The 25,434-nt window shown below is 45.3% G+C and overlaps 1 protein-coding gene across 1 annotated transcript in view; it reads right to left on the reverse strand.

Annotated features, from left to right (window-relative positions):
* Positions 1 to 25,434, reverse strand: part of UTP20 (UTP20 small subunit processome component) — a 1,051,825-nt gene that overhangs the window by 408,256 nt on the left and 618,135 nt on the right. The window contains exons 39-41 of the mRNA XM_085653318.1: positions 21,525 to 21,664; positions 20,460 to 20,542; positions 12,193 to 12,491 (exon numbers count right to left, since the gene is read on the reverse strand). Of these exons, the coding sequence (XP_085509444.1) occupies positions 12,193 to 12,491; positions 20,460 to 20,542; positions 21,525 to 21,664 (522 nt within the window). The remainder of the gene's footprint in view (positions 1 to 12,192; positions 12,492 to 20,459; positions 20,543 to 21,524; positions 21,665 to 25,434) is intronic.

Raw genomic sequence — 25,434 nt, forward strand, 5'->3', positions numbered from 1 at the left:
GTTTCAGCAGTGTATCTGTACTGTTTAGCAGTATATCTAGTATGTCTTGCATATAAATAAGTATTACCTAGTGTCAGTATTATGTCAGTAACTAGTTTCCTATTAATCATCATTATTCGTTAAATGTTAAATGTTTTAATACGTTCTATACATTGTGGTGTGAATGACTGTTCATTATTGTGTTTATTTGTATTTAAGTGTGTTTAAGATTAAGTAACCAGATCTAAAAATGCCGCTCTTTTCGAAATTAAGACAGATCAAAACTAGAAAAGGGGTACTCGAAGAAGCTGTTCCCATTCCACCTAGGGATACCCCAGGATACTTTATGTATCATAAACATGGCCTAGATGCCGTATTATTTCTTGATTTATGGGTGGACTACACCAAGGATTTGCCAGAAAGTCAGAGATGGCCCGCAGCGGGGACCTGGGATGCAGATTGCATCATGAGAGTAGAAGAAGAATTATGGAAAAAGAAAGCCAGACAGTCACAGAAAGATGCCATTGAATTATGGCGTAAAGAATCATATAGACGTACAGAAAAAGCGCTCAGACAGGAAGAGAAAGGTAGGGAGAATTCAAATAAAACCCGAGAAAATCTATTAATTGAGGAAGGTACCCGAGTAAAATAGACAAAGAAACACTCTTATGAATGGTATGTATCCTCTTCTGGCCGAAGGGTTACCTAAGGCTACCCCGGAAATACCAAAAGACTTGACTCCTCCATTGCTCCCGATAAAAGCACATCCCAAAACACATCCCAAAACAGCAAAGGACGTTTTCCTTTCCTCCTATTTAGATGACGTAGCTCCCGAGTATGCTAATACCATACCACACACACCGCTTGCCGATGGTGTTCAACACCAAGAGCATCCGTCTGTATCCCCGCAACAACAAACTCCTACACAAGTTCCCACAGGTCCGTCCGTTTCTACTGTTTTTCCCACATCTACGATTTCTATCTTACGTCCAACGAATCCTTTCTTGCCCAGCACTTCAGATGGTGCTACAGGAGGTACGAAAGACATGTTTGCCACACCGCCACGAAATAAACAGACCCTTAGAGATTTAGCACTCCAGCGTACACCCCAACTAGCGACATCCGACATGTTTAAAGAACAGCTTGTGGATTGTAGATACGATCCAGTACCAGGTAAACAGGACAGATTGCTCATATCATCACTACGTATACGACGAGCTACATTGTATTTAATGACGATACCAGGGATGGTTGAACACCTAGACAATATATATCGCTTTGTCCAAACAGGGCGAGGTCCAGAAAGTATTAACGAAGCTATGGAATACCAGAAAGTGGATGTCCAAAGACAACTACTACGTTTTTTCATAAATTGCGTAATTAGGAACCAAGACAGGCCTGGGGCAGATCATGATACCATACAAAAACTTGTCAAATGGGGTCAGAACATATCAGACGAGAAACATGATAAACAGGCATGTATAATTGCCATGTATCGAAAGATCCGTAAGGAAGTAGAACGAATACATAAAGAAAGACGAGAAGCAGACAGAATTGAATCAGAGGAAGAGGAGGAGCAAGAATCTGAACAATTAGAAACGATAGCTTACGTAGGTAGAGGAAGACCCCATAATAATGCTAGAGGCTTTAATGATCCGATACGTCCGATACGTCCAGAATGTAACAGACATTTTCAAACCCCTATGTTAAATACAAGATCCCCTGAACACCTATTCCAAGCCGCTGATAAATTACTCCGAGATCGAAGGGGGTACCATATGCTCGATTCCATGGAGGAACAAGAATTAGCCAGGTCAGCAGTACAATGGGCTGACAGTCCCAGTAAATACAGTGATGATGCACTAGCACACACGTTTCTGAATCTTGCCCCATACGAACAACGTTTAGCTAGTATATACATGATTCAACACCTCCTTATATTATATAAAAGCCAACACTCCGATCCAGGACCCTTGCCTGACATATTGACAGAACTACTCACGAATAACTGGAGAGGTTCAGGTACTGATTTAATTAAAGAAATTCTAGAATTTCGAAACCAGTATATAACTTTCGTGTGCCCAGAACACGTTCCGGTTCCCATTATGGGAAGAAAAAGGTATCACATAGATAGACAGAACCCGTTACGCGAAGTACACCCAATCAGAGGTGAAGGTAATAACTTTACACGCGTGTTTGTGTACACGCCTATAACTAAAATTGAATTATTAGAAATGAAGAAAGTAGTACCCAGCCATGACAAGGATCCAGCAGGTTTCCACCGTGAGATAAAAGACATGTTACTCATGGGAGAGTATACCTACCCGACATTATGAAAATACTGAAAGTGTTAATGCCTGCCGGTGTTTACGAGAAACTCAAAGAAAAGGAATGGGAGGTGGGAGACCAAAAGATAGATTGGACAGCATTAGAAAACGAAGAAAAGGCCCGAGCTGCAGGAGCAGGGCTTGGGGAAAAGACTACAGCGCTACCAGGATTACTAGTGCAGGTACTGCCACGTTTATTAACTACGAAAAAGGAGGACTGGGGTGCAATCTCAGCCTGTAAACAAAAGCAAGATGAAGACACTAGTGATTTCTATTCCCGATTTGAAAAATGTTTTGGTATTAATAGTGGCATAAAAGCAAGTAGCGAGTCATATCCACATCTGTTTGTGACAAAATTAGTTGAAAATTCCCTACCACAAGTCAAGAATAGAGTATTGAAATTCGAGAGTACCTGGCAAGGTAATACCCCGTCACAGATGTTACAGATGTTACAATATCACCACAATAGAATTAGAGAAGAACAAGAACATGAACAAAGACGTATGAAAGATACAAAAATGAAAATGCTTGTTGCTCAGTCAGTTCCAGCTGATGGTCATCAAAAGGGTGATTCCGCAGGTCCAACGAAAGGGACATGCAACTATTGTAAACAACAAGGTCATTATATACACGATTGTCCAGTCCTGAAACATAATATTGCCACAGGTAGAACCCAGGAAAGACCACGTCCACCTAGACAGGATCAGAATCAACAACAAGTTCCTCAGCATGTACAACCTAGGTCAGCTCCGCAACAACTAGCTCCGCAACAGACAGCTCCACAACAGACCGTAGCACCACCACAAGCACAGCCTATTGCTGCCACACAAGCAACAACGCAACAGATGTATCAGTATGCACAAGCAGATTATCCCGATTATCAGCGATACACATGAAATAGCCTAGAGAGGGAAGTTGGCTTACCCCTTATTGAGGTTCCTGTAGATCAAGAGGGACCTTATGTACATAGTGAACTATTAGGGGAAGACAGAAAGTTTTTACTTGATACAGGGGCAAGCAGAACAACTATACGACGCAGTGAAGTTCCAGGGGCACCCCTCTCAGGCTCACAGAATATTTCCCTTGGATTCTCAGGAAAACCTATAATTAATGACGTAACACAACCTCTTCCACTCACGGTTGGTCCATTGACACGTACTACAGATTTATTGCTTACTAAATCATGTCCAGAAAACTTGTTAGGTATAAAAACATTGAAAGCTCTAGGAGCTATAATATGTTGTTCTCCGGAAGGAGTACGACTATTTCTACGTGACTTTAAAGGTCACTACGTGTCCAGAGACATGGATCACCGGCTGCAGAATTTACCTACACATTTATGGGCACAAGGCCCCACTGATGTTGGTTGCATGAACATTACACCATATCGAGTCACACTGAAAACAGGAGTAGTACTACCACGAATGCGACAATACAAGTTACCACCAGATGCTGTTGTGGCTTTGCTGCAAATCATTGACGAGCCCATTGCACAAGGAGTGGTTGTAGAAACCGACTCCAATGTGTGCAATTCCCCAATAATTCCGATTCTTAAAAGAACGGATCCGAAAGCACCACCAGTATATCGATTGGTTATTGATCTGCGCGAACTAAATAAATGTATTGTACCACAATACCCTGTGGTCCCAGATATCTCTTCATTACTAACAGCCATTGACTCAGAAGCAACGTTCTTCACTGTAATTGATCTCAAGAATGCTTTCTTTAGCGTCCCAATAGATCCGGAAAGTCAATATCTGTTCGGATTCAGTTTAAATGGACGAAGTTTTAAATTTACACGCGCACATCAAGGATTTACAGAAAGCCCCCGCATTTATAGCCAAGCACTGAAACGAGAACTTGACAGTATCCACATGCCAGTTAACACTGCCTTGCTTCAATATGTCGATGATCTGCTGATCACCGCCCGAAGCGAACCTGAATGTGAAACAGCGTCACTGACGGTTTTAAAATTTCTGGCCGACAAGGGGCACAAGGTGTCTTCTTCTAAGCTGCAATTCTGTGTCCAGCGAGTTGTTTACCTTGGGCACTCGCTGTCCAAGGAGGGAAGACAGCTTACACCCGACCGCATCCAGTTAATCGCTAACATGTCACCACCCAAGACACAAAAGGAGGTACGGGCTTTTATAGGTCTCACTTCATACTGTAGGCAGTGGATCCCTCAATATGCATTTCTAGCTAAACCCCTCATCCAGTTGACAACACAGGAGGCAGCCACATCGACTGTCCTCCCTTGGACTCAAGAACACACATATGCCTTTGAAAGCTTAAAGAAAGCTTTATGCCAAGCACCTGTTTTAGCAACACCATGTTACAGTAAACAGTTTACACTCTTTGTTACAGAACGCGACGGTACTGCCTTATCAGTACTCACTCAGGAACAAGCAGGATCACACAAACCATGTGCTTATTTCTCTAGTACATTAGACCCAGTAGCTCAGGCTCTTCCTGCGTGCCTGAAATCAGTGGCAGCAACAGCTTTAGCAATCAGACAAAGCGATGCCATAGTGTTAGAACATCAATTGACAGTACAAGTACCACACGCAGTAGAGGTTCTTTTGAACCGCACACAAACACAACACTTGACTATAGCGAGACTCACCGGTTACGAATTGACATTGTTTCAGCCACACATAGAAATCAGACGTTGTAATACGTTAAATCCTGCCACACTGTTACCAGTAGGCGGAACAGATCCATTGGCACATGATTGTGTCGAAGTCATTACTATCACGACGAAACCCAGACAAGACTTGACAGATATCCCTTTATCAGATCCAGACCTGACATTGTATGTAGATGGTTCATGTATGAGAACAAGTACAGGAGAGTTAGTGGCCGCTTACGCAGTCACAACAGACACTGAAGTCATTGAAACAAATTGTATTAACACTTTGTCAGCTCAAGCAGCAGAGCTCATCGCTCTGACACAAGCCTGTATTCAAGCCAAAGATAAGAAAGTCAACATATACACAGATTCACGTTATGCATTCGGAGTCGTCCATGACTTCGGCGTACTGTGGCGAGAGAGAGGTTATTTAACTTCTCACGGTGCCCACATCCAACACGGACCCCTCATTCAAGCCCTATTAGACGCGATTCATCTACCTACTGCAATATCGATTATGAAATGCAAAGCCCATACAAAAGTTACCGATATCATTTCTCAGGGTAATGACCTAGCTGACAGAACAGCTAAACAGACTGCTCAGAATCAGACTCACACAACTGACACGACAAAGACAATAGTTCCGACACCAACACATTGCATGACAGTTAAGGATCCCGCCCTTGATGTAATTGACATACAGACACATGCTACACCAGAAGAAATAAAGAAATGGACTGAATTAGGAGGGATCCAAACGGATCAAGGATGGATGACGAAGGAAAAATCTATATGGTTTCTTCCCGACTCCATGGTTCAAGTCATCATTAACACAATACATAGTCCAGCGCACCTAGGAGAAAAAGCCATGCTAGACAGTATTCAACACATTTGGTTCAACAAACACTTGCGAGCAGCAGCCAAACAGAAAGTACGTACCTGTATGATATGTTGTCAGTTTAATCCAGGTAAAAGCATCCCCGTAGAACAGGGTGGATTTCAATCTCCCGATCATGCTTTTGAAGTCCTCCAGATGGATTATATCCAGATGGAACGATGTCGAGGATTCAAATATGTTCTCGTAGTTGTCTGTGCTCTTTCCCGTTGGACAGAAGCCTACCCGGTTTCAGATTACACTGCCCCGACTACTGCAAAACAGTTAGTTCGAGAATTCTTCCCACGGTACGGTTTACCACGTGTTGTCTACTCAGATAACGGCCAGCCATTCTCATCCGAACTAATGAAACATGTTTCCCTTTTGTTAGGCTACCAATGGAAATTCCACTGTGTCCGACATCCCGAGGCAGCAGGTCTCGTGGAACGCCATAATCAAACTCTGAAAATTAGATTGTCCAAAATATGTAGAGAAAAAGGTGTCGATTGGATAGTAGCCTTACCAGTTGCGCTCTTTTACATGAGAATGGTAGCACATTCTCGAACAGGGCTATCCCCGTACGAGGTGATCTTCGGTAGACCACCAAATATGTGGGGGACGCCTATACCTCGCAAAATCACTGATGTTGACTGTAATATGCTGACAGATTACCTGGCTTCCTTGATGTCTGCACTACAATCTTGTCGTTCACAGGTAGCTGCAGCTTTTCCCGATAACACTGAGGTGAAGCCCCATGACGTGGTTCCAGGTGATCTGGTCCTAGTGCGGAATTTCGACCGGAAGACCCAACTGGAGCCTAGGTGGAAATCGCCAAAACTTGTTCTACTAGCAACAAGGACAGCCGTGAAGATCGAGGGACGTAAAGGGTGGTTGCACTCGAGTCATATCAAGAAATTTTATGGACTACCGTCCAGTGTGAACACTCAGCCCTGCATTCCCTCACAGACAGACTCAAAGCTCCCCTTGGTTGAACCCACGAAAACGGAACTTTATAAACTAAAATTAAGGTCTAGCAAGTCAGACAATTTGATTGTTTAAGTCCTCTCCAAGGTGAATCGGTTGAATTTGTCTCTGACATGTATCCTCTAGACCGGAATAGAGAAAGAAATCAACAGATGCAGCTTAAAAAGCGTGCGTATTGTAAATCACTTCGTAGTCACTGCACAGTAACATTATTAATTTTGTTTTTTCTAAGTTTTCTGATCATTATAACTAGTATATTACTTCGTATGTATTACCCTATTTCTAAACGTGCTTACAATGTTACTGCTGAACATTCTTTTAGTGAATTACCTCCGCATGAGTTGTCCTATAGATTTGCGCTGCGTAACAACACATTCATTAGTATGTTACATCATTCCCACCAGACCAGCAATGCTACCAATTGTTGGATATGTGGCCGACTCCCTCCCTATCAGAACTATAAGGGAGTTTTGCCCCTCTTTCCATATCCATTCACACACAATGGCTCCTGTGGAGCATGGTTTAGTTTGATCAATTCCCTAGATTCAAATTCAGTAGTTTATCAAGACAACTGGGTATGGGGAAACCTGAACCTAGTTTTGCTTAAAGTCTGCTACCCTAACAAGGAGGGACTTCCCAAAAGAACAGGAACTGATCTAGAAAATGAAGTATATGGATTAGGTAATTTTACACTTAACCTCATGATCCTGAACGTTGAATCTGAAGCTACACCAATCTTGCCCGCCATGTCAGTATTCCCAGTTAAAGGGGAATTATGTGTAAGAAAGAATGCTTCCATACACATGGGCCATAGTAAATGCACCACTGTAATAAAATTCAGTGATCAAGGCAAGTCTACATTTAGAGCTTCCCGTCATTCCTACTTCATATGTGGCCAGACCGCATATATACGTCTACCTCTAGATTGGGATGGTACCTGTTACATAGCATTCCTTCTGCCACCTGTTTTCCTAGCTCCTCCTGATTATCATAGAAATACCCATTTAGTACACAATAGACAGCAGAGAGATCTCCCAATTGTCGATTACACCGAAACGGCATGGGAGCAATACACAGATTTCAATAAAGGTTTCTTTCCCTATATAGGTACAGTCACTAATAGTAAGCTGATACGTAGATTAACTAGAACCCTTGAAGCAGTAGTGAACGAGACTACTTCCGCCTTAGGCAATTTAACAGAAGAGCAGTCTGCTATGCGGATTGTTGTGCTTCAAAATCGTCTTGTCCTTGACGTCATCCTGGCCGATAGGGGCGGAGCTTGTAGGGTCATCGGATCAAGTTGCTGCATTTTCATACCAGAAAATTCGTCGTCAGTATATAAAGCCATAACCCGCCTTCATAAGATTATAAGCCAGATACACCAGAGTCCAGGCACCTGGACTTGGTCCGGTTGGTTCTGGGGCGTGTTGTCAGCCTGGGGATGGAGGATCCTATCCTTCCTAGGTATTGGCTTTCTCATACTATTCAGTTGCTGCTTATGTCTACAATGTGGGCCAGCGATTTGTGGTCTGTGTGCCACATCATGTATCCCACATCCAAGTTTTCGTTCAAGATCCCGGAAGAAGAAAGAAGAACAAATGATGCTATATGAACAGATCGATGGATTGATGAAGATCGATATCTCCTGAGGGTCCGTAGGGGACAAGAAGGGAATGAGGAAATATGAATTTTGTGATCAGTTATGTCCCCTATCGTAGACCCCAACGGCTCCATGTGCATGCTATAAGTACATGTATGTTCCCTCCAGTTCCAGTTTTGAAGACGCAAATACATGTGCGTCCACCGTCAACATGTCCTCTTTCAGATCCGCCATGAATGGGTCAGATATTCCATTCCTAAGTATGAAAGGCCACCGACTTTATGTGGTTCACTTTCCACATTTTACAGATTCAGGCGAATAGGCCCTGAATTCTGCCATCAAGCCTTTCCTGCTTTCTGCCTCTGGAAGCTCCAGCCCGAGCCCGCATCTGTATGCCATGAACTTTGTCCTACTCCCTGCGCGGCTAACGGTGCCCGATCCAGCCTGTTGCCTGCCAAAAACTGTATTTCACCTTCAAGATTATCTGCTTCGCTCCTCATCCGATGCATTCCTGTCTAGTAGTTTAGGTAAACATTCTTCCAGCTACCGTGCTAAGGGCCAGGCCTCACTGTCCTCATGCAAGTAATTCATAGCCCCTGTTACCATGGAAGATTCCTGCCCCCTCGCATCTCATGTAGACACTTAGACGCTTGTACACGCACTAACAGTCAGTATAGAATAGATTCTATCCTAGAGACCTTTCCTTTTGGATAACACAGTTCTTTAAACATAGGATATTAGATATGATTTGGGATTAGGTTGACATGACCCCCCAGACTTCTGTCTCTACATGTAGAGCTAAATGTCAAGTCCCTTTCACCCTCTAGTTGCACGTCAATCACACGTCATGCGGCTGCGCGCGCATCTCTGCCAAATATTTCTGCTGACATTGTAGGATTCTCTTATGGATCCACCCACTTGTGACATCATGTATAATGACGTTTTATAAGTTACGCCTATATGTCCGCCTTTTTTAGTTACGTATGCCTATTTTATCTGTATTATCAGCTGTTACGCCTCTTGCATCTGTCTTAATGTAATGCTTTTCATATAAATACCATTACCTGTCAATAATGTATGCCCTTCCTTCCTGAACTTTCGTGGTGATGGAATTTGAAGCCTGCAATTCGAATTGTATTTCCTTTGTCAAGGAATAAAGCCTTTTAGAACCTCTAATACCACGGATTCTGCCTCTTATATTTACTGAGTTATTCTTACTAGACTTTACCGCATAAAAAATAGTACCGGTAATGAAATATTTACCACACTTGGCCACCCGCCTTCTGGTCCTTCATGATTGGTTCGGGGGGGGATGGTCTGATCCGGCCTACAGAGTGGAATTGGAAGACCTGGGTTTCTCCAGTATTCAGGATCGCATGTACGGCGCCCCCATCCCCACCTCCTGCCCGGACATCACCAAGGCGATATTCCTGGCTTGGCGAGCGGTGCTCCGCCACACCCGGTGGACTGGGAAGCTGACTCGCGCTACCCCCCTCTGGCACGGGACGTGGTTGCGTGATGTTGCGGGGCTGGAGGGCTTTAAGTCCTGGGATTTGCTCGGCATCTCCCAGCTGGGTGATGTTTGGCGAGGGGGACGCATGTGCTCGTACTCGGAACTGCAGGCGCGCTTCTCCCTCCATTCATCCCAATTTTATCGGTACCTCCAACTGCGACACGCTATACACACGTACACTCCGCTGGACATTAGGCTGCCGGACCACAGCCCCCCGGAGGCTCAGGTTGTGCTGGGAGGGGGGGTATATCCAGGATATATCGCTCTCTATTTAACAATACCCCCGCCCCCCGGGAAGGGCTGAAGGAGCGCTGGGAGGAGTGAGTGGGTCCTCTGGACGAGAGCGATTGGCGGGACGCCCTTATGGCCCCCAGGCTGGTGACGGCCTCCGCCAAACTGAGGCTTATTCAAATTTACTACCTCCACACGGCCTACCTCACGCCGGCCCGCCTGTGCCGTGCGGGCCTCTCAACCGACGCCGCCTGCCCCCGCTGTGGTTTCGACCCGGCCGATTTCATCCATATGGTGTGGTCTTGCCCGGAGCTGGGGGGATACTGGAGGGGCATAGATGCCGACCTCACGGAGGTCTTGAGATGGGAGGTGCCCCATGACCCTAAACACACCCTACTGGGCATCACCGACAGCCTAGACGGCACACGAGCTGAGAAACTGTTTCTCACAACAGCGTTAATGGTGGCAAAAAGGGATATTGCAGCGGCCTGGAAACAAACACAACCGCCTAGTTTGGCCAGGTGGAGCGCGGGGGTGGACTGGTGTGCGGCACAGGAGCGGACTTTATACCAGGCGCGGGGCTGTCACAAAAAGTACCGAAGGGTCTGGGGGAAGTGGTTAGGCAATGTATTATAGACGAGTGGTCCGGGGCGGGAGGGCGGGGGGGGGGTGTCCGGGAGGGGGGCGGAGGGGTGGTGCGCTCTCAAGTGGTGCTATTGTATGTTGACAGTTCGACAGGCTCACTGTTTTTCTGTTGTATCAAGTAAACTAATAAAAACTTGTTTATCAAAAAAAAACATCTATCAAAATGCCTGAATAATCTAATGTACATAGCTATATTTATTTGACTATTAAAAGATATCACCAAAAAATCCTTTTGGGTCCTTCAACACAATAAAATACTTATGGCACGTGGTAATGGTTTACATAAAAAAAAATGCCATCAATATAGTCGTTTTTGCTCCAATCCATATGAAATACTGAAGCAGCTCAAGCACACTTCATTGTTTCGGACCAAAGGGTCCATTTTGGTGGTATAGAATATCCTAAAAATCAACCTGCAGTAATGGGGACTGTATTTGTGAAATGACAGGCTCTACAGTTTGCCTATGTTTATATTCTATGGTTATGAATAACAAACCTAAAATGCTGCGGGCTTCTACTCACATGGCTGATAGTCAATAAGAGATTGTCTTGTCACATCATAGACACATGGTTCACTTGGAGAGTCTGACAATACTTGCACCTGATTTATAAAGAGGAGTACAAAATAATGTAATGGTCTTAGATTCCCTTTACTAAGGACAGTGAGCACTGTGATTACATCTTCATTCAGGTGCTCATGCCCCACAAACCTGCTTTAGAATTTTGGCTGCTCTGCAAATGCACAAGAACAATATTAAATAAAAACTTTTTCCCATGATAGCGGACAAGCCAGAAACATTTAAATCAAGGTTTTATGCTATTCACATTTTGGATAATATGAGTGCTGAGGATGCATTAATGTGTTCTACAAGTTTGCAGCTGTGACAGTCAGATCTGATAGAGGATGGTCTGATTGATTCAGAAGCCAGGGACAGAAAATCTGAGGTCAAAGTTTCTTCTGTCTGTGAATGATACCTCGTTACTTGCTTTGATGTTACACTGGTGTTGCTGCAGTAATAGGAAGTATAAAGAAAGTGAGGCGTAAAAGCTCTTTTTCCCTAGAACCGTGGTAGCTAACAAAACAACTGTAGTTTGCCAGGTTTGGGAGTGGCTCCTTAAAGCACATCGCTACATTTGAACTCAATCAACTGTATAAAAAGATAGAATGATGCACAAAGTGCTGAAAACATACGGATAACTTCTAGTGTTAAAAGATCACTAACAATGTATGAAGTCAAACTGGCAAAGATGTATAATTCTGAGAGAAACAAGCATTTATGGTGAAGATACCAATAAAGTAACATAATATGAGGCTTTCAAATGTCTTATGTGTACAATAACGTAGTTGTCAGTCATCAACATCTACATTATAAATCCCATGCTTTTCCCTGTCCCCTGGATGGTACCCACCTTAGCAGCGAGACACTTCTGTAACTTTGGTAAGATGTTGCCAGTAACCGTTTCTTGTATGTGTTGAATAAGACACTCCAGCTCCTCTTTATTTCTAGGAAGGAATGAAATCTGTTTTTTAACTTGTGTTCCCTTAGACACCCCCACAGCTTCTTCTTGCTCTGGCTGAGTCGCGCTTTCCTCAGTTGTCTCTTCAAGTGTGCTTCCAGGATGTCCATTTTCATCTTCCATCTCCTCATCAAGTTCAACTTCTAATTCCATAACTTCGTCCTCGGTCTCTTGACTAATTGGCATGGCACCTGGAAAAAAAAAAACAATGGTAAAAGTACAGTAGTGTTGCTGACTGAGGGTATTTACTTAATCGGATTAACATGTTTAAATGGTAATCATCAAATTTTCCTGTATTATACATGTACGACAAGTTAAAACATCCAGACCTGCCACTAAACATAATATCTAGATACATTCACTGGTGCCAATCAGTCTATTATGCAAAAGAATGTCACAGACAAACCAATAAGAAATCTCCAGCAGTGAAATGGAGAACCATTTCTTATGAGGAACTTTATCACATTCATTGCAACTGTTCAATGATTCTCCAAGCAGTTCTTAACTGAACTGCCAATGGATGTCCTCTAAAGGACTTCAGTAAAAGGATGGTGAGGCAATGGAGACTGCATCCAACATCTGTTGGAACAATACGATATTTTAGGTGAACAGGAAAATGGTAGCAATAGTTTCCAACCAACAAACAGATGCTCATCAAAAATGTCATCAATTCTAGAATATAGAATCAAAAAGCATTCTTAAGACATAGGAAATGTAGCATCTACTTCTCCTTGGAAAAAAGAACGAGGGGGAAAAGGTTGAATAAATTTTGCATTGTTGTTTAACAAGAAGATTAGCCACTACATTTAAAAAGACCATTGTTCTGACTGACAAATTACACAATTTTTATGAATAACTGAGAAGGAAAGGTCTCCTGCTATACTGCGTGACTTATTACATTGGTGTGGTAGTATCATTGCTGCAGGGTATCATAACCTCATAGTCTGAGCGAAATGTCTCATCACGTGAGCCAAAAGTAAGTCGCAATTCAACTCCTTGGGGTTGAAAAAGAGAAGAGAGCCCTATTGTTAGTTCCCTAAAATTCCAGTCCCTAAAAACAGAACACTATTTTTCTTCCAAGTATTTTTTAAATACAAGAGGCAGAGCTGGCTGCATTTTATAATACTACCACAGCCATGGATTTTTGGTGTGCACTCTTTTCTATGTTTTGATGGTGAGAAATAATTTCCGGTCGTTACAGGGTCCGCAGGGACTCAAGGAGGAAACTAAAATGATAACTGAAAGCTTATTCATGTCGGCTGAGTAGTTCATGGGTCCTGCAGAAGCAAACCGTTAATTGCACCCAGTATGAAGAGATAGTAGTTGGTGCTAGCACATAAATGGAGGCTAAGGCCCAACACTAGTTTCCTGTGTTGTAGGTCTACACCAGAGGCATACTCTGGAATAGAAAGAAGGGAAGGGAGGAGGGATACTGCTGAATCAGCCAGAGAACAGCAGTGTCTGGCACCACAATGTGCTCCCATAGGAGCCTTACCAGTAATGGGACACAGAAGTGCAGCAACAACGTTTGGCAAGCCTCTGCAACCCTACAGCATGCTTCGGAGTATCTAAAATGGGAACGAAAAGGACCCCGGACTCCATAAAGCATTAGCCCAGAGAACAGTTACTAAACATGATGGTTGTGCAATCAGCACAGATCCATGTTATAGATCTGAACTGACAGGAATTAGGCCAAACGTCTATACCTCAAAAGCAGCAGTCGAAGTGGACCACCAAAACAGCTAAAAGAGACCAAAGAGGTGGAGCTTTGGTAATGTCTTATAAACTGAGACACACTGCGTGAGTAAAACAGAAAGGAGCTAGGTATGATACTAAGGTAGGGCCTTTAAATGGCACCCTCAATAATTTTCATCCAGTGTCACATAACACTGAAATCAATATGCCCTGAAATGAGGGCAAGCTGAGACTAGGTCAACCAGAAGACCACAAGCTGAGAGAAACATTTAGGTGGAAAATAAACAAAGTGGGTGCTCTCAAAAAGAAAGTGGACGAAAACGGAGTGCAGTGTGTCTTTGCTGCAGCTTTGGTTGATAATCTGAGTCCAACGTGAGTTATACAAATGGGGTGAGCACAGAAAACAAAGATCATGGTATTCTCTAAATTAAATGAGGGAGGCATCAAAAATGTGTTGTTCAATGTTGTTTCAGATCCCAATGTATCCTGTTCCTAAGAAAGGATAATTGGTGCACATTCTGTGGCTGACCAGAGTTACACGTGGGACTACAACTCTGGCTCCACTCGCAGTACCAGGCGGGTGATCATTCGTCTCAGGAACCTTTTTGCCCTGATGGTGTCCACAACAAAAAATAATTACTTTGCTGATACATTATGGTTTCGGGCCTGCTGAGGGAAATCCCGGCACACTGATTATTCTATATATTCCCTCTAACTTAACAGAGAGCACTTTGCAAACACTCTCTATAGTATTAGCAAAGTCATTCATTAGAATGACACTAATAGGAGGGTGACTTTAATGCCCAAATGGACTCATAACTCGACACAAGTAATATCTTTGTCCCTCCACAACAGGTCCAAATCTCTGGGACCTTGTGACACATGGCAGAACCAACATGAGGGTTTGAAGTAATTCATATAATAATTTCCACTACATTGCACCCACTCGCAAATAGACTTATCTCTATGTTGCGGCAACAGGAATGGCAGTAAAGGGTAAGGGGTTTGTCTAACCACTCACCAATGGAACTTAAGCTTCGTCATCTAGCCAAAGGCTCAAATGTCATTAGGAGGCTAAATGGTGATGATGTGTCAAAACCCCTTAGGGATAACATTATGGAATACTTTGAAACTAACACTCTCGCCACCCGAATACGCTCTCTGAAGCTTTTAAGACCATCATAATGTGTTGGGCAATGTCATTGATTAAGGCCAAGATAAAAGATACGGAAACAGCAATAACAGTAGTGGAAGAGCACATCTCCATTCTTAGCCAGCGTATGGTGGCCCTACCTGAAGAGGACCCACTCAGAGAACTTAATTTAGCTAGGGCTGCAAAGAAACAAAAATTAGTGAACATGACACGCACAGTGTGGTTCAGCTCCCAGCACATGTTTTATGAAATGGGTGACAAGGCAAGGAAGCTGCTTTATTGGCCTGCCAATATGAAAGGGAAGCCTGATTTATAGCGACTATTGAAAATCAAGACTAAAAACAGATGTTATCGCCCATTAAGATTGCACACAATTTTGCCATTTGCTAAGCATAGCTACATTAAAAAACACAAGCACTGCTCCGATTGTTGGGGGGGGGAACGCCCTATCAGAAACGATCTGCCAAGGTACAAATTATAACGTGCATATCACATAATGAATGGCTCCGCATACCACAAGATGACATTCAACTGACTATTTCTGAAATGCCCTCTGCAAAGGCCCCTGACCCACATATACACATGGTAGAGTTTTATTCCCCCCAAATATCCCTCATTAGTACTCCCCCATTAAATACAGTGTTTGAGAACGCACATAATATGTAATCCTTGCCACGCTATTTGCACGGCACAATAATATTGGTTCCCTTGAAACCCAATAAGCCAACAAATTAATGCAAATCTTATAATCAAATATCATTGATTAATTTAGAGAACAAAATTCTGGCAAAGGTTTTGGCTAAAAGAATAGTTAAAATTATATCTAAGTTAGTACATGAAGACCAAAATGAATTTATGTCAAACCGAAGCACCCAATACTAATTGAGGCACTTGCAAATCATACTAATACACGTTGAGGAATTAAAAGAGGCAAGTGCAATGATTTAGTTGGCAATAAAGAAGGTGTGGACAAGGTCCACTGACCCTTCATGTTACAGGTCTTTCATGGTATACATGATTATAGTATTTACTAAGTAGGTCAAGGCCATTTAAAGCGCCTCTTTGGTGCAGGTCCAAGAGGACGAGGACCTGTCCTCCTCCTTTTCCAATAGTAAGAGGCACTCGACATGGGTGTCCGGTGTCCCTTCTAGTAATAGAGCCTTTACCAGAGTGGATGACAAGATGCTCAGATAACGGAATTCCAATGGAAAATTGCTGTGAGGGCCGGAATTTCGCTTTATGTGGATCACTTAGTCTAGCAACCAGACTACTCTATTCCAACGCTGAGTAAGATTCAGCAGATATACAGAGATGCCTCTGGCCTTAGGGTAAATTGGGGAAAGTCCACCAATGTCTGCCCAGCACTAATCCAAGTCAGGCAGACTTCTCAATATGGAGATTACAAGAAATGAGAAAAGAAGTAGGGTGTTGAACATAGCTGCCCTACTTAACCGCACAAGATAGAAGATAGATTCACAGGCCTCTCTTCTGCTTTCAATAATGAGAAGAGAAGCGATGCTAAAATGATCACCTTCCCTGCTTTCTATAAACTATACAGAACTACCCATGTACAATTTATGCTACCTTATTTACAGAGTTGCAATTCATTATGTGTAAATTCCTACGGGCAGGGACACTACCTACAGTCTCATTTTATAAATGCCAGCAGACCCCCTTCAAGACAGGCCTCCAATTACTAGATGTTAAGTCTAAACTACTGGGCATCACAATTAGACTGGATGAATTTTAGATCTTTAATACCAGGCTACATCTGTGGAGGAATTGGTTTCCCAACATTGGGAACTGGTGATTTGTGGGATGTCAAGGAAACTGAGAACACTACTTTAGTATATGGTCTCTACTGCTCAAAAAGAACACTAAAGCAACAATACAAAGCAAACAACCATTCTGGAATGTCTTTTCATTGAGGGACACAAGACTGGAATGTGTACTTTCCCAAATCATTATTGCTTGCTGTAGGAAAGTGAGTCTTGACACATATGATGAGAAGGGATGATATGATGATAGGCTCACAATTGACACACACGAAGAAGACAACATCATTGGAGAGTTTTTGAATGCAGAGAATATGTTCCTCTGTATTCAAGATCACAGAACCATTCCACTTGTTTTTGGATATCACCAGAATTTTCAGAAATTGCTTGGACCCCAGCATTAATAAGATTAAGTCCATATCTTTCTTTCCAAGAGGAACCAACTGCATTAGTAGGGGAAAGGCTTAGCTATCCAAAATTATTTTGAAAGATGTTTTTAAATGTCTAGCTTCACACTCAAGGAGTCTTTTAACCTGGAACTAATTTGTTTCCTGATCTGGCTTAAAATAGTGACAAACTAGATATTGAACAAAAGGAATGTTGGCAGAAAAGTTACAACTATATGTGCTCCCTTTGAGAATATTTTAGTTGTTTTCTAACATGTTGATCGTTTAGGCGGGGAAGAAGTACCGGGTTGAAAAAAGTAACAATTTGGAGATTAGATCTACCTCAGGATATTAGATTTGCATCAAAATTGAGTTCGCCAGATTGTTTCTAAAGCCAGTCCCTAAAGTAACAGGATATTCCTAAAAAATGTACAGTCAATACCAAACATAATTGGAACTTTAATCTGTAATCATAATAGGATGCATCACCTCTGAAAAAGGTATAATTTTTGAAGAACAAATTACTTACCTTCGGTAATACCTTATCTGGTAGAGACTATCTAGCCGCAGATTCCCTACCTTAGAATTATCCCCAGGCATCAGAATCGGTCTGGACATTTTCAAGCAGTACCTCCTGTACGCCGATAGATTGCATCATTTGGCTCCACTTCATGCGTCCGGGAATTACATATGTAGTACCCATATAGGCGTCACCTCAGTGTGCTAACTTCCATTTATTTTCACATCTTTCTATGCCAGGAGAGCGGATCATTGATGAAAAATGACCACTGGTGTGAGCTGCTAGGGCCCTTTGAAATAGGATGCCCTCATTCGATAATCAGGTCGCAGAGCAGGGATGGTCAGGAAGGAATTCCACCTTCAACAGCCAATTATCAAGGTAGGGGAAGACTGAAACCCCAGACCTCCGCAGGTGTGCTGCAGCCACTGCCATCACCTTGGTGAGGGGTGCTGGTAAGGCCAGAAGGAAACACGGCAAACTGAAAGTGCTCGTGGCCCACCACGAACCTCAGGTAACGTCTGTGGGCGAGCACGAGGAAGTGAAAATATGTGCCCTGCTTACCCAATGCTACCACCTAGTCTCTCGGGTCGAGGGCAGGCAGAACTTGAGCAAGTGTGAGCATTTTGAATTTCTCCTGTTTGAGGAAAGATTGAGAAGGCACAGGTCTAGGCTAGGACGCGGGCCTCCATCCTTCTTGAGCACCAGAAATCAGCAGGAATAGCAAGTACGACCTACTTCTGATGGCGGCATCCTCTCTGTGGCTCCCTTGGCCCAGACAGGCAACACTTCCTGGCATAGTAAGGAAAATGGCCCTCTGTCAACCGGTTGTAAGTGACAGGAATGGGAGGAGGAGCAGCCACAAAGGCGATAAAGTAGCCCCTTTGTATAATCCGTAGTGCCCAACATTCTGATGTTATTGACCTGCAGCAGGACAGGTGATAGCATATCCTGCTAGGCTCAGTGCTAGGCTCGCAGAAGAGAATATTCTCTTGCCAAAGGTATCCAACCTCTTGGATTCCCTATCTGGTGGAGTAGAAGGGAATGAGCCAGGGTTAATTCTTGAAGTGGAGGCGTGGGAGCGGGCGCTGGAGAAGGTCTCAGTCTCACTAGCAGCACTGCTCCAGATGCAGCAGCGGATACATGCGGCCCAAAACACTCTAGAGGGGCCGGGCCAACCATAAATTAGGTGCATGTCTTCACAGAACTCACATAGTTGAGATGGGGGTCACTCTGGCAAAATCAGGAAGTGCGGAGCTGACCCTGTAGTAGGCTCCACAGAGGCACGGGGCCTGGGGTGCCGACACTCCCTCATCATGGCCGAAGATTTGGACGAATACGAAGAACAACTTCTTTTTATGCAACTTACCCGACAACGTCTCCGACCAGGATGACAAACTTTAGGTGTGGCTCCACGAGCGTTCAAGGGACCTTCCAAGCAACAGGGATCTTGATCATCGTGGGGTCATCGGACATCGGTTGGCAAGACGCTTGAGGGAGCAATGTCTTCGGGTGCATGGGGCGGAATTCCTTGCAGGCCTTTGAGTCATTGCCTTTCTTGGGGGGAGTGGGGGTCAAAGACATCTGTCAGAAACCACATGATTTGAAACCAGCCAGTTTCTTGGAATTATCCCTATCACAAAAAAAGAAGGGATTTTTTTCTCAAAATTTGTCAAAAAAGACAGCTAAAAAGTGACTGAGGGATAGCTCTTCCTGGATCTGCACTTTCTGGCATGCAAAGGAAAAACCAGACATCAGCGCTCGCTGGTGGTCCCTTTAATAGGTACTCCGTACGTCATTTTCGTTGCAGACAGCACTGATGTTGTGCAAAACAATGCCACCTACCTACCAGCGCACAGGGGTACTGCTCAAAATGTCCAGATGCAGTTTGATGCCGGAGGATAATTCTAAGATAAGGAATCTGTGGTTAGAAGTGTATCAGATGTAAACATTTAAGCAATTTTACTGAATTGAAAAGAGAATGGAGTTACAATAGAATTCGAACTTAGTACATATGAAGAGACGACTCCGTTAATTGCCTCTAATGTTGGCTTTGCAGCTGATAGGCTGCTAGTGTTTAACATATATTGCATATTCTTGAATTTAGACAAACTGCAGGCATCACAAAAGGTATATGAACACAGGCCTTAGGACACTGACCAGAAAGAATTATTCCAACTTATATATTTTAATACTTGATGTTGCCTGTTCCACTGTGTCCACTTCCAATGTGTTTCAGTAAGATTGGTTGCACCTTGCCCCTGTGTTTCAGCCACGGCTCTATGTTACATGCCAAATGTAGGCTTGCAAAGATATATGAAAGATAATATTTAAAAAAAATATTCTTTAGTATTACAGATTCCTCTGCCGGAGAGGATACTTCATTACCGCAAGCTGAAAATAGTCAGCAGTGGTGCAACACTTCCCAAGGGTGGAAAGGAAACTAGTACATGAGGGGGTGAAACTTGCAGGGTTGTTACAGATCTCGGCACTCAGTGCCACATAAGTGCGGAGTTCAAAAACAGTGAATGAGATGAATAATTCACACAAAATTGTGCTAATGCAGCATTGCCAGTCTTTGGACATATGGTAGCAAACCATGTAACATTTTGTCTGAGACAACATAAACTTACTTTCTTTATTTTTAAATGCTTCCAGTTGTTGTTCAAGAGTTGTATGGTCAAAATGGAAAGCTTCTAGCACTGTCACCAACAAGCTGTCAGAAAAATAAAAGCTTGCTTATATAAGACAATACATGAACGAGAGGCATTACTTAAGCACAAAATAGCCATTATTCCAAATGATAATTTTAGGTTGTGCCCAGGAGGTACTGCATTCCTGCTCTGTAAAGAGAACATGCAAAGGCTAGGGAAATGTCAAAAGGGCATCCAGAGGAGAAGCAGACAGTTTTAGTTTTACTAAGCATAAGATACAGATAAGGATCATGAGAGAGTGTAAGAGAACAAGAGCATGGGAAAGTGTGTGTGCTCATAATTACATTATGTTTCAGGTTTTAATATATTTCCTTCAACAAATACCTGCAATTTAATGAAATTAGGAAGTTAAGGTCCTTAACTTTGACAACTGCACTGCTCATGATCTCATGCCGGACCTCAGAAAATATGTAACTGATGCCTTCTGTAAAGGTGCCCTGAAATGGAGTTTGAAACAGAATCTTCCTGGAAGCGGCCAGTAAGAAGACCCACGCTGGAGGGTGGAGAAAGGAAGATTGGGGCTAAGTGTCCAGTAAAGTTTCTTTTGAAAAGAAGGAGCTTTGCGGAAAGGGTGAGATTGTAAAGCTTATCCACAGCCGTGACGACATTCACCTGTTTGCTTCAATTTATGGATGTTTTCACAGCATAAGGATAATTGATTGAAGCTCAACAATTTGACCATAGGACAGTCAAAGTAAGTATAAGGAGAGAGGGAGACACAAACAAAAAGAGCGAGAGAGATTTAGGGAGAGAGAGAAAGAATAAAAGCACTATTTATTCTGGATATTTTTGCCTTCTCTCTGCTATTCACAAATTATATATTTTAACCAAGTCCAACTTATGTGTACTAAAAACATCTAGGGTTAAAGCAAGGGAATCATTCATTCATTAAAGTATCCCACTCACAAGGATAGTTAAAGCTGCTGGCTCAATGTTAAGTCTTTAAATACATGCTCAATTAATGATTCAAATAAAATGTCGTACCTGACACCTAATTTCTGGTTGATCTGTCCTGTTTGCAGAACATGGATAAAATGTTTTAAGTGGTACATGTACGCTGACCATGACAGATGTTTACACACCGCTCCCACGATCTCCACTGAGGCACTGATCATATTTTCATACTGGAAAAGAGTAACAGCTAAAGTTGCATGTGGAACAGTTTACATTTATGGCACACATAAGTGAATGGGCATCAATCAGATTTATCATCAAATGTAATAGTGGAGCTTCATGAATACTGGTTTAACTCGTGCATTAAGATTAAACCGACTAGCTGAGTACCTTGCCTCACTGTACTGAGACTATCTCTCAGGTTTACCTAATATGGTCAGCAGTCTTCACCTGCAGTCTATGACTGATTCACAAGGTGCATGAATCAGATAGACCTAAGCAAGCTCCTTTGCCTGTTTAATTTATGCTCCAATAAGCAGTGTGTGAGCATGGGAAATTCTCCATGTGTAAGAGACTGTGGTGTTTACCTTGAATGACTTACTGTGCCTAAAAAAGCATTCTTAATATAAGTCTTTCAGGAACTTTTCATTTGCCTAACACATGTTCTATATTCTCCCCAAGTCTATTTGGAGATTCAACCAATTTGTATGTTAACTCTGTTTGTGAATTTCTGCAGGATCCGCAACCCTGTTTGTTCTGTAGTCTCAATATGAGTGAGAAGATGTAACTAATTAGATGAGGGCTTTAGACGGGTGTCACAAATCTAGGCATGAACCACAAACGTCACATTTGTTAAAATGAAAAAAAACATTGTCTGTCACTTGTTTGCAATTCTCTTTCACTTCCTACTACCAAAACATGACAACTTTGTGACCACCATATCACTTTGGTACATTTATTCACATAATATTCACTGACCCGGTCACAGATCTGGAAATTCAAAATGAGTATAATTCAGGAAATTCTCACGCAGCTCCAGCAAATCAGAAGAAACGCTACATTGTGAACTGGTGTTACTTCTCTAGACACGTAACTGGCAATGGTAATTTTTATTCCAGTAAGGCACATAAACTGGGGCAGTTTCAAATGTGAAAATGTAAAGTTTTTTGTATCTTATGTTCAGTACACTTCACATACTTAGGCTGTATACACAGCAGACTTCTCCAGGCAGTAATGAGTGCTGAAAGTACATTTTGATTTAACATGTTATGTGGGTTAAAACAGACCTTTAGGGGGGCGTGGCCAAGATGGCGGTGTAAGCGGACGCTTCCTCTGCCGGCTCCCGCTCCGTTGAGCCCCTAGCCCCGACTTTGCAGCAGGATCTCCCCCCACGTTGCGACACAAACCGGCGGATGGGACGGCGGAACTCAGGTGGCAGCTGCTCAGCGACCCGGGGCCTCCGGGAGGCCACGGCGGCGAACAGAGAGCTGTGAGAGCAGAGGCGCCGAGAGGGGGCGGAGCATCGCGCCGGGCGAGACGGAAGCGCTCCCGGCCTGAGCACCACGAGAGAGCCCGGAGTCGCGGAGGAGGCCCTGTCGAGGGCGGCGGAGTGGCGAGCGAGCCCGCGACAGGGAGCAAGAGCGGACCCAGGCAGAGAGGAGGTGTTCCGTAGACGGTGGGGAGAGCAGCCCGACCTTGCGGGCGATTGGGAGCAGTCGAGGGATCCCCGTCCGAGGGAGCCCAGGGAGACCCCCGGAGGACAGCGGACGCCGAGGAAGGAGGCGGTAAATCTAGCCGGCAGGGGGCCACAGGAAAGGAGACCAACGGTGGGGACCGCGGAAGGGGTAGAATACTGGAGCGGTAAGGAGCTCTCCCCCGGCCACCGGAGTTAGAGCCAACGCGGGGCCCCTCTCCCACCCCCCCCTCCCTGAGCCTTACGGCATCTGCGGCGGAGACAGAGCATACGGGGAGGCCGAATCAGACGCTGCAGGCCAGGGGGGTCGGAGAGGAAGGCACTGGGACGAACTTTATGAAATAGCCCAGGTGCGAGACCAGGCGAGGGCCGGGACCGCAGATGAGGCCCACCGCCACGTGAGGCGGAAGGCCGTAGCCCGAGGGTCAGCGTCGGCGGGGACGCAGGTGGAGTGCCCCGCCATCGGAGGTGGATATGGAGTGACCTTGCCCTGGAAAGCGCTCCTACTGCGAAGAGCGGACGCCGCACAACGACGGCCCGAGAGGCAGAGGCCGGAGCGCGTGCTACCGCGGCGGTGGCTGGGCCCGGGGCCGGCGTGGCGGCACGGAGCTGTTGAGGGCGGCAGAGACTGGTGCCCGGAGGCACTTGAGAGAGTGGAAGCATGGACGTCGCCCCCGCCTGACTAGCGCTGCGGCAGAGGGAGGGCAGAGGTCAAGGAGCACAAGGAGGAAGGTGCGTTGGTGGAGCTCCTGGCGGACCGGAGGCGGGGGCATTAGCACAGCGACCGGAGTGGCCCTGCGGAGAGCGGGGACGGCCCGGAGGAGCAAGGACAACTGACACAGCAGGGGGACCGGGTCGGCGGGGGTCAGGACCGCCCGGATGCCGGCCCGAGCAGCGGGAGCCGAGTGAACGGGGATCGTAGCCAGACGAGCGGTGACCATAGCCGCACGCGGACGGGAGGATTGTCCTAAAAAGCGCCGCCAACGGGTCCAGGAGGAAGGGCCGGGAGGACGAGGGACAGGTGGTCAAGAGGAGGCGCACGGGGAGCCCAGGTGACGGATCCTGCGAAGGGGCAGCAAAGCGGCAGATACGCCTCGAATCCCGACCCAGCGGGCATGGCGGGCAGCAGAGGAGGGAGGAAGGGGGAGCGCACTCTCCCCGAGCTGCTGGGCCAGCAGTCGCAAAGAATGGACAGAGGGCAGCGGTCGCCTCAGGCCCCCAGCACGGTCGCGGACCCCGAGGGAGGGGAGGCCCCGCTCACCAGGTCCTTTATGGAATCCCTTTTCGGATCTCTACGGGAAGATTTCCAGGCCCTGAAGAAGGAAGTGGCCAGCGAGGTGCGGGAAATCAAACGGGAGGTGGACGGTTTGGGCGAACGGGTGGCCACGGTGGAGGAGACAAGCCAACGACGGGATGAGGAGCTTGAACACTTGCGACAAGAGGTATTGAGACTCCGGGACCAGCAGATTGATCTCCAGGCCCATGCCGAAGACCTGGAAAACAGGTCTCGGCGAAACAACATAAGGGTCCGCGGGGTCCCATCGACGGAGGAGGGAACAGACATTGCAGGCTATTTGGTGGCGCTGTTCCGGGAGGTCCTGGGAGAGCCGGAATAGACAGGGCGCACAGAGTGGGGGCACAAAGGAGAGGACCGGCGCCGGCCCCGGACATCCTAGCCTATCTACCAGACTTCCCACTTAAGGAGCGGATCATGGCAGAGGCGCGGAGGCGACAGCCCTTGACTTTCCGGGGGCACTCGGTGGCCTTATATCAGGACTTGTCGGCAATCACGCTCCAGAAACGGAGGACATTCAAAACAGCCACCGATTTCCTACGAGAAAACCAGACACCCTATGCATGGGGCCACCCCTTCAGACTCATCTTTCGGTGGAACGGGGTTCTGCACCAACTACGCTCCCTGCAGGAGACCTGCGGAATCCTGGGCCTGACAGCAGGAGAGGAAGAAACAACTTCGCAGCGACAGGGGCGCGTCAGAGGAGGAGACTGGCGGCGAGTGACCGGGCGGCGCTCCCGGGACCGACCGACGCGGCTGGACACATCCACCATCCGGGCTAATGTGGACAGCGCAGAACCGGAGGTGGCCGAGAACACTGGCTCCAGCGACGTAGCGTTAACGGCATAGAAATGCTCCGGGGGGAGATCGCACAAGGCTACATCAGCATTCAGGTTCGGGGCGGGGGGGGGGGGGGGGAGGGGGAGGGGGGGGGGGGGGGAAGGTGGCCTAACGTTCACTGGAGAGTGTTACCAAAGACTTGTCCTCTAGAGGACCGGACTTGGACTATGCAG

This window comes from Triturus cristatus, chromosome 4_1 (genome assembly GCF_964204655.1).
Source record: "Triturus cristatus chromosome 4_1, aTriCri1.1, whole genome shotgun sequence".
Classification (NCBI taxonomy): Eukaryota; Metazoa; Chordata; class Amphibia; order Caudata; family Salamandridae; genus Triturus; species Triturus cristatus.